We start from the raw sequence: 10,731 nt of genomic DNA, 5'->3' as shown, positions 1-10,731 counted from the left end.
AGCATCTGAATAATAAATACAATGAATACTGAACAGATTTCGCATGTGTTGATAATTTAAAGGAACCAGTTCTCACCTAAGTGAAACAAACTGCTGGAAATTTTTCAGTTTCTGTGACTTATTAGGGCCAAAAAAATATCTATTGACATGTCTTCTCCTTTATCAAGTCGTCAGGAAATATCAAATAGAGAACTTTAAGATTGCCTGGTTCTAAGGAACAGCAAACACTGAATACAGATTTGTTTCTAGCACACTTGCTTTTCCGTAAAAGCCACATGCACATCTGCATTCCCAGGGGATGCACTGAAAAACACAAGAAATCCACATGTCACATTCGGGATGCTTTTTATTTGCCATCTGTCCTTCTACAACACATTCCCTTAGTGATAGAAAAAGAGCAAGAAGTGGGTTGATGTACCTCATTACAGAACTCCTTTTCCATTATGTACTTTTATTTACATTAAAAAAACAATTCAGAAAGAATCCAGAAAGTTCAACGAATGTCTACAGCCTTTGGTTGTGGAAAATGAAACAAAAACAGTATTCTAAGAAATGTTGGTTTCACGTCCACATTGCAGATCTACTCATCTCGTTCATCAGATCACCAGGTAAAGTGGATGAAGTTCTACATTTGAATACAGCCAACACCTTCAGAATCCCCATCCACGTACTTCTATGAGAAAGTGCCACAAAGGGCCCAGCAGTGCGTTCCCCGTGAGTGTGTCTGAGGCCCGGGCCGGTGGCTACAGGTCAGGGCTCCAGGGAAGGCAGGCAATTGGCTCTGGCAGTGACGCTGCAAGCCCCCCATCCCGGCCTCGACCTGCCTGTCTGATGCTGGCCCTCTGAACCCCATGGACGTCTCCACACTAAGCACTGGGGAGAGGACACAAGCCCCGTCGGTGACCTCGGCCCAGAGTCAACTCTCCCCTCCCCTTCCCAGGCCTCAGCTGGAGGAGGGGGAATCCTGTGGTTTTACTGACCTTTGGCTGGCTGTTCACTGTTTCGTGTTCCCTTCTGAAGCTCCTTGTTTCGGCTAACAGAGTGCCCTGGATTATAAAAATCCAGGCTATGACTAAGACTCTTTCGAGAGCCTACATGGGAGTTAAGAAGGGAACTACATTAAGACTTTTTAGGATTGAAAGTCCAGGAGAATCCAGCTTCACTCGCACTGTTCCATGGAAACCTCAATAGCAACAAAATGTTAGGATCCGTTACTCAGTACTTAGGTGCTGTGAGTGAGACAACAAATTTCATTCTCTTATAGGACCAAAGATTACATTCTCTAGTATAGACTGACCTTTCCACACTGAAGTGGCTATCTGATATTATTTGGGAGGAGGCCAATTAATTACAGAAACATATTTTCCATAATTTGTCAGCGTGATCTGACTTAAACTCCTTTAAGTTTTCAGTCAGGTTAAACATATCCGTATATTTTCTTGTATCCACTAGAAGTTGCACGAAACCCTCTTATAGCTAGGTTTTTATCTAGAATGAACATTTTAATTAGGGCTAAGAAACGATGGCATCTGACTGGGAGTTCTATGTCAAAGCCAAGAGGAGGGGTGGGGGACGATAAGGTCACAGGAGAGTGTTTGGAGGGGGTCAGTGAGAAAGAGAATGACTGACAGGGACACGATGACAGCATCCCACAGAGCAGACAACATCCCCCTCCCAAGGAGCAATCCCCCTTCCTTACTCAGAGAATCTCAATCTCATTCAGCGTAATATGCCTACCTAGCTAAATATTTTCCTTTCCAGACTCACACGCAGCTGGGGGCGCCGCGCGACAGAAGTCTAGCCAGTGGAGGAAAAGCCGAGCATCCCGGGGAAAGCACTGCCTTCCCGACACAGACACTGCGGCTTGTCATTTGCCTCTTCCTCCCTCTTTCTGCTTAGAAAGCAGATATCAGACCTGGCGGTTCATGAGCATCTTGCGACAACAAGGCAGTCACCCAAAGGAGAAAGGGTAAGGATGGTAGGAAAAAACTACCAAAGACTGTGAGTCGTCGATGATACTACGGAGACAGTCCTGAGTGCCCACGTCCAGGTTCCTTATGCAGCTCTTCGTTGTGTGTTCAGTTTTCTATCATTTGCAGCCAAATGCACGCCTGATAATCAATATCCAATGATGAGGATGACTCGGTGAAAAGGGAAGAACAAAGACGAAAGTGAAAGGGCAAGGGGGATCGGTCTTACACAGATCATCCAGTGGACCTAAGAAACACAACTTCCTTCCCACGGGCAAGACAGAAGTCCTGACTAAAAGAATAAATGTATCATAACGTTCAGTTCAAAGACACCCAATGCTCAAATTGCCTGTCTCGAATTTTACTCTGTCCTTCTGCGCTTTGATTGCTAATATGAAAGCGCATGCTTACACATTAAAGCTCTGCATCCTACAGAGAAGAGAATGGAACAGATTTAGAATCAATTTAGCATTTCTCTTGCAGCCCATTTGGAGGAGTTCCCACTGAGAACTCGTCTGCCTCACCCTCTCAGCAGCCGTATTTAATAGGATCTGAGAGGAAAAATAAGTAGTAACGCTGGGTAGCCTGTTTTGACTCTCGTATATGCTATTTGGAAATTCAGCCACTACGGCAAGCTGGCAGAATATAGGACATGACCCTTGGAAAGCGCTAGACTGATCAATATTTAAGAATGCACAGGCAACAGCAACAAATAAATGAAGCAAATGCGATGGGGATGCAAAGCAATGATGGGCATGTATACCCTCAAAATAAGCACGAATCCCTTTTCGTGGCAGGAAACGGTGCAGCACTAAATGCTCTGACAGTTCATCGCGCAGTCCCAAGATGCTGGTCTCGCATAGAGAAATGATTTCTTCATACTCAACATGGCAGGTGACCCAATGTTGGTTCAGAAAGCGACAGATAAGCAAAATAACAGGCTGAGAACAGGAGCCAGCAACAGCTGGTCACGAGTGAACCCACTAGCATACTTGCAGCTTTCACTATGTTCACATTTAATTTTTCTTTTCCAACAAAGTAAGTGCAAATATCTTTAGTCTGATTCAGTAACATAACAGCCAAACCTCAGGAACCAATAAATAAGGACGCTGACACGCCAATACCCCTTGGCCTTTCAGACTCAAAGCTTCACCAACACCAGCCTTCAACAGAAGGGGCAAATGTTTCTTGACTCAGCAATTGTCTTCCATGTCCTTGTACAAACCATATCGTTTACACCCACCCACGTGCCCCCATAGCAGTTACTAAACTCAAAACACAGCTTGAAACTCATAAGGGGTTAAAGCTATAAAATGCCTACTCGCCAATGTATTTTTTTCTAAGTTTCATTCTTCTTCCCTTCCTTTTAAACAAAGCTTTTGTTTCCACTGCCCCCAGTGCATGACCGTTTATTAGGATGACATATCATTTGTTTATTTCTTTTCAAATGACACCGTTGTGTTTTTCTCAAAGAAACTGCCATCTTGTTTCTAATTAAACATGATGGATTCAGGGTCCTGGTTTGCCATCTGGGCCATATGTCTCAGAACATCCTTTTTCGTGATGATACCAAGAAGTCTCCTGGAGAAGAAACAAAATAGAGAAAAGGGGTCAGACTCGCAATCCTGACCCGTGCCTGTCCCTAATCCCCAGCACCCCTTCCACCCGGGCACACGGAGAGACAACATTTCCCAGCCTCCCCTGCGGATGGGTGGGTCCAACTGAGTGAGCTCTGGCCAATGGCGTGTGGGTGGAGGTGAGAGATACCCCTCCCGAGTCACCTGCACATCTCCTCTCTCTCCTCATCTGCCAGCCCGAGACAGAGGAGCCAGTGAAGGACGCTGAGGTCACAGAGGACTGAATCCGGAGCCACCAGACTCAAAGACCTGGGTCCTGGAATGGCTGTGTGGTGCAAAGCCCACACCTGCTGCAACTCACACTGGATGTGAGTGACATGGGAGAAAAATTAACCTTTATTGTGTTCGGCCACTGAGATTGCAGGCCTGTTTATTACAGCAGTAAGCCTATGATGACTCATATGCTCCCCTAAATTTCAAGACTATAATCAATTAAAAAGGGCTTACAAAAGCCATTGTCCAAACTTGACCACACCGCAGAAATTCCAAGTGTGAGGCATTCTAAGCATAAGAAATTTTAAGTATAAGATAACAATCGGTTCTATTTTAAATCTATCTTACTGGAAGGGTAAAGTTTGACATGTAAATTACCTGCTCTTCCAAAATTCCATGGCTTTCAACTTACAAAAACGATGCCACGGGCTTCCCTGGTGGCGCAGTGGTTGAGAATCTGCCTGCTAATGCAGGGGACACGGGTTCGAGCCCTGGTCTGGGAAGATCCCACATGCCACGGAGCAGCTGGGCCCGTGAGCCACAATTGCTGAGCCTGCGCGTCTGGAGCCTGTGCCCCGCGACGGGAGGGGCCGCGATAGAGAAAGGCCCGCGCACCGCGATGAAGAGCAGTCCCCGCACCGCGATGAAGAGTGGCCCCCGCTTGCCGCAACTGGAGAAAGCCCTCGCACGAACCGAAGACCCAACACAGCCAAAAATAAATAAATAAATAAATAAATAAGAAAATCCTTAAAAAAAAAAAAAAAAAAATTTAAAAAAAAAAAAAAAAAAAAAAAACGATGCCACTTCCCAGGGACCCTGGTATAGGGCCACCTATACTGTATACCGCACCCAGCTCCAGGGAGCACCATTCACAAACACGACATCGTAAACAGTGCCCCTGGATCATGCCTCACTCTCGATTTATTAAATACTTAAATAACCACCTGCTGGGGTCAAATCATGCCCCCTGGGGAAAGTGAAAGCTTTGAAAGAAGGGGATGTACGCAAGTTCTTCAGAGAAAAGAAGTTCCATTGCCAAATTAGTTTGCAAAACGCTGCTCACCATGTCTCCATCATCCCCAAGAGGAGGAGAATAGAGAAGTAAAGGATGGCAGTCTCACCCTGGAATACTGTACGGCTATTGAAATGACAGGTTTCTACTCTGTATCTGGGTAAAATGATGATATACCAAAAAAATCAGAAAACACAAGTGTAATACACTGCTATTTATTTAATTAAAGCTAAACTATGAAACTCATCTCTTACTAATAGGAAGTGAACATGAAGAGGGGCCGCAAGTACCCGGAGCAGTACTCACTCCAGTCAGTGACAGCTGGTGAAAGGGACACTGGTTAGTGAAACTGTCGGACAGAATTCTCACTTCCTTGTCCCTGACCACACTGGACCTTAACCTTGAAAAAGCGATTGATTTCTTGTGTTAGTTTCCCCATCTATCACACCGGGGGAGACAGCAGATACTACCTCTGTCCCCCCATCTTATAGGAACATCTGCAGGTGAGAGGAAAATAGCAAAAAGGGCCTTTAAAAGCATGCTAAACAAAAAGAATAATGACAATACAGACGACAAAACACTGAAAGAAAGCACCATGACTAACATGATAATCAAAAAAAAAAAAGATGGGGAAAAAATGTAGCAAGTACAAAAGAATTAGAAAATCAACATTTTGCAACCCCCAATGTAATAATTAGTTTAGCCAATAATTATCGATGGATTCCAAAACCATCAGGTAAATGGTTGCTGGGAAACAGAAAATTCACATGGTCTCAAAGTATCCCTCCACAGATTACGTACAAAGAGAAAAATGTCCCTTTACTACAGAGGGCTCTGGCCATCCCCACCTCATCCCAGTGATGGAGTTTATCACCAACAAAGTCAGAAAAGCTGACATTATGATATCATCTACATTGGAACACTGCCTGAAACTCGAAACTACTTAAACCGAATCAAAAAAAAAAAAAATCTATGTCATAAATAACAAACAAAAAAGGCAGGGAACCGTTCTAGATAAAAAACAAAAGAGGTAAAACAACCAAATGCGATGTCTGAACCTTGAAGGAACTCTGGACTGAAATTTGATATGAACTAGGTATTGAGTGATATATTGAGTTACCATTAATTTTGTGTAATTATGGCTCAGTGGTTATGTAAAAGAATGTCCTTAGTCTTAGAAGATGTACGCGTCATACATAATTGCCAAAACTTGAAAGCAACCAAGATGTCCTTCAGTAGGTGAGTGAATATACAAACTGGTCCATCCAGACAATGGAATATTACTCGGCTCTAAAAAGAAATGAGCCAGCAGGCCAGGAAAAGGCGTGGAGGAACGTGAAATGCACTTCACTAAGTGAAAAGTGTAGTCATCTGAGAAGGCTACACGCTGTGTGATTCTAACTCTAAGACATTCTGGAAAAGGCAAAATGATGGCGACAGTAAGAGGATCGGTGGTTGCCAGGAGGTGAGGGGAGGGAGGGACGAATAGGCACAGCACAGAGGACTGGTAGGGCTGTGAAACTATTCCTGATGATACTACAATGGCAGATACATGTCATTATACATTTGCCCAAACCCACAGGATGTACACCAAGAGCGAGTCCTAATGTAAACAATGGATCGTAGTTGATAATAACATCTCAGTACTGGCTCATCAACGGCAACAAATATAGCACACAAATGCAAGACATGACAGTAAGGGCAACAGAGAGAGGACCAGAGAGGGAACTCTGTACTTTCTGCTCAATTATGCTGTAAACCTTAAACTGCTTGAAAAATAAAGTCTATTAATTCAAGAACACAAAATTCTTAGGGGGAAGAAAGTGGTTGCCTTCCAGCTGTTTAGAGCTACTTGACTTTAACAGTGCTCATAGATCACTTTAAACACATTTCTAAAATTTATAAAAATACAGTAAAATCGAAGATGCCCCATAAAACAAGATGCTATTATACTAAACCTGCCAAGCTGAGTCTGCCTCCTGACGGAGTCAGCTTGGTCTGCTGTAACAAAGCACCACAGACTAGGTAGGTGGCTTAACAACAGAAATGTATGTTCTCCCAGTTCTGGAGGCTGGAAGGCCAAGATCAAGGTGCTGGCAGGTTTGGTTTCTCCAGAGGTCTCTCTCCTGGGCTTGCAGACACCACCTGTTTGCTGTGTCCTCACACGGCCTTTTTCTCTGTGCAAGCATCCCTGGTGTCTCCTCTTCTTTTAAGGACACCAGCCCTATGAGATTAGGGCCCCACTTTTATGACCTCATTTAACCTTAACTACCTCCTTGAAGACCCCATCTCCAAAGACAGTCATATTGGAGGCTGGAGCTTCAACATATGAATTCGGGGATGGGGCGGGGGGGACACAGTTCAGTCCATAACGGTCCTTCAACTCCCTTTAAAATCAAAAAAGGAATAGTTAGAAGGCAAGCAGCTTACGCCTGTAATACACCACTAAGAAAGCTGCGATCATCAGAGAAGTGGCAGCCCGTGAAAAGATGAAGCACCTTTTCATCCGCGGTGGGAGGAGTTCCGTGGCTGGCGGCCACCAACTGGCAGACAGTCCCTCAGCTTAAAAGGCTCCTTTGTTCTTTCGGACATTTCTTTTCTACTTGAAAGCCTGGCTGAGGACACTGCCCTCCAGAACACCTGGGGAACACCACTCAAATTGGGTGACGGTCATGTTCCTCGGTGGATGACAAGCGCCTTGATTTTGTTTTTTTTTTAAACGCTTTTTGAGCCTCCTCCTGTTCTCCCTCGCAGAGATGCTCAGTAACATGGTGATGAAACCCATGCCGCTCTGAGAAAAGACGACTTGTTCACACACACAGACACCCCTCCCGTATCTATAAAGCCTGGGTTTTGTTTCCTTACAGTCATCCTGGAGATAATATCAAAAGGTCAGGCACATGCGGTCCTGACAACCCCGTCTTAAAGCTTGGTAACTATGTCTGAAAGTCAAGCTGGTTACCATGGCTCTGGGGATATACGAATTCAGGAGCTGCCTCGGGTTCTGGCATAAATTGTGCCCTGGCCTGCGACAATAACTATCAAAAAAGAAGCAAGCTGAACGTCCTCCCAAAAGGAGGCAGCATTAAATCCAGCGGGGTTTGTTAGTGGTATGAAATGTCCTACTTGATATAAATCAAGTGTTTAAACTTCCAGCCCCTTTGGGTAGCAGTTCAAGGGAATCTGGGGAATGATAAACAGTCCATCTATGACCATGAACATAATTCAGATTAGAGCAGCTGGGCTCTTGTGAGAAGGCCACCCCGCCCAGGCCCCCAAGGCCCACCTAGCAGGGCTTGGTGGAAGCTGACACCATCTTCCCTGCTCACTCCTTCTTTCTAGATCCTCTGTGGAGAAAATCCCAGATTCACTCTTGGCCACTGGAGGCTTCCTAGGCTCTGGCCTTAGGGAGACAAAGACTTCCCTGGCTCCTGGTCTGCTTTCACGATCACCTGGGAGCCCAGGCCCTGAGAAATCCTGCAGACAACGCGAGTCAAGGGTACGAGCTCGAGTGCTCGGCCTAGAGCAGGGAAGGCACATGGCGACGGAATATATCAAAAACGCGAGCTGGCTTGAGCCGTGCCTGCCCTGGCTCAAAGCCCGAGAAGATGAAAGGCCCCGCAAACAAGGATCTCTTGCCAGCACTAATGTATCAGCATCTGTGTTTGTTTAAAATATGTAGAGCGAGAGAGAGGGTGCGATTGTTTTCTCGCAGAACATTCGGAGCCAATTTCGACACCCAGATCTTCACAGGAAAACCTCACGGGGCTCCGTGAGGTGTGAGCGGGCGTCGAGGGCAGCATTTCCTGCCAGAACTGGAGAGTCCAATGATAACTGACATTAGATTATTATTTTAAAGGAAAAGAGAAACTGCTACACACTTGAGACGACACGGGTGATCACGGTGGTATTTCTGCCGAGCGCTGGAAATTCAGGTTCATCGGTGGGCTTCAGAAGTTTGCAAAGTGGGGACCCCAACCAGCAGCAAGCCCTGGGAGCTGGTTAGAAATACACATTCTCGGGCCCCCTCCCAGGCCGGAGGGATCAGTAACTGCAGGGGGGCCCGGCACTCTGGGTTTAACCTAGAGGTTGACTCCTCTGGGGGATTCTGACGCCTGCTCAAGTTTGAGAACCACTGAGTTCCTTTAAAAACCACCAGCAGAAATGACCTCTAGCCTCAAACATTTATTTGTTCCTTATTGACTGCCCCTCCCCATGTGCAAGACATACCCCAGCTGCAGTCAGAGCTAAGAAGGACACTCGTCCCATCCGCCGAGAGTTCTCTGGGTCAAGTGCAAATTCAGCTCCTTGCAGAGCCATGAGCAGGGCGGCAGGAAGAAAGCCGCCCTGGTACCGATGTCTCCACCAAGACAATCTCTCGCTACCCCCAAGCTTCTGAGGCCCTGGAATTTAAGGAGAGCCCCTGAGCCCAAAGCACGGCCCACGGAGCACTGCACCTCTCACATCATCACGAACCTTTGATCTTTGCAGTGCTGGTTTCCTGGTTCATGATAACACAGAGCGAAAGCAGTATTGCTGCGGCGGAGACGATGCCATGGGCCACCAAACCTCTCGGCTCTGCGATAACGTTTGAACACGTGAAGTTGTTTCGAACCGAATGATGTATTAAGGGAGCAATTTGAGCATACTGTGAACCTCACGTTTGCTTATGGGTGATTTCATCCACAAGAAACTCCAGGAGGACAGAGAAAAATGCCCGCGGCCGGGAGCACCCAGGGGCATGGGAATACTCAGCCGCAGCCCTCGCGATGCCCGCTTCCACAAGCCAGCTGCGGGGCTTTCTCAAGGTGAAGGGACAATAAACTGTCTTTTTGATATACTTCTCAACCTTTTAATGTGTGTAAACGTCTGACCGTTTTTATGAGATTCCCATCTCTCTTTTTTTAATCTGTCACTCTTTTTTAATCTGTCACTGACGAAGTGTTCGAGCGTTGTGCGCCTAACCCTATTTTTCTCATCAGCCCTGAGACCCTCGTCGCTCGTGTCTGCGGAGCGCCGTGATGTGCAGGAACGTGCTGTCACATCACAACGTCACAGCAGGACAGGCTGAACCTCCTCCCAGAGCCAGGACCGCTGCGGGGGGGCGGGGGAGCCCCAGCCCCTCCCCGTTGGCTCCTCCCCTCGGGACTCAACCTTCAACCTCAGGGCAGAGACAGCAGCCCCACCTGGAAGCCGGAGTCCCACGCTCGCTGGCAACTCCTCCTCCTGGGCTCCCCTGCTGACATCTCTTCCGAGCACTGCCACCCACCCCCCTGCCCCGGTCCCCGCCAGTCCCGCAAGGGCTGAGCCCGCGTCCCCTTCATCTTGCTCCCCCCAGGGTCCCGCCGCTCACCCGCTCCGCGTCACCAGGCACTGGCGGAGCCCCAGCTTCCGGAAAATGTCCACCACCGTCTCCATGGGGGTGTGGTCCGTGACGGTGAAAGGGCTGAGGTTCAGGACGCGCCGCAGCTTCAGGGGCTGCGGGCTGTTGGCTGGCAGCTCAGGGGGCTCCTCGGTGAAGTACATGACCGAGTCGCTCACGATGCCCTCCTGCCTCTGTCTGGCGTTCTCTGGAATGGGCGAGCAGGACGGTGAGCCCCACGAGACTCCCTTGCGGGGTCCCTTGCCCCACCCCATCCCACCCCATCCCACAGCAACACACGACTTCCCTCCCCCAGCAGCCTAGAATCCCACAGAGGAGGGGCGCAGCAGGCAGACTCTACATTCTTGACTTGGAGCTTCAGCCAAACATCTGTGAAATTGGCATCCCTCTCTCTCAAGCTAATGCTGTGCGAGACCCCCCTGCTGTGACCTGATCATTCACTGCCAAAGTCTTGCAACGCGGGCCTGACCAGGCTAATTCCTTTAGGGAAATGCACTGCTTCTGCCTGGACGCCAG

At 47.5% G+C, this 10,731-nt stretch overlaps 1 protein-coding gene across 4 annotated transcripts in view; it reads right to left on the bottom strand.

Annotated features, from left to right (window-relative positions):
* Positions 1-328: 328 nt before the first annotated feature.
* The window catches only part of CLCN4 (chloride voltage-gated channel 4), an 88,929-nt gene continuing 78,526 nt past the window's right edge, over positions 329-10,731 (bottom strand). For 3 of the 4 annotated variants that reach the window (XM_057538527.1, XM_057538528.1, XM_057538529.1), the window contains 2 exons: positions 10,186-10,402; positions 329-3,551 (listed from right to left, as the gene is read on the bottom strand). In XM_057538527.1, the coding sequence (XP_057394510.1) occupies positions 3,461-3,551; positions 10,186-10,402 (308 nt within the window). In that variant the 3' untranslated portion in view covers positions 329-3,460. The remainder of the gene's footprint in view (positions 3,552-10,185; positions 10,403-10,731) is intronic. The other variant, XM_057538531.1, reaches the window with a different exon arrangement.

Source organism: Balaenoptera acutorostrata, chromosome X (assembly GCF_949987535.1).
Source record: "Balaenoptera acutorostrata chromosome X, mBalAcu1.1, whole genome shotgun sequence".
NCBI classification, from domain to species: Eukaryota; Metazoa; Chordata; class Mammalia; order Artiodactyla; family Balaenopteridae; genus Balaenoptera; species Balaenoptera acutorostrata.
Note: the sequence above shows the minus strand (reverse complement) of the source record. Positions and strands in the feature narration are given on the sequence as shown.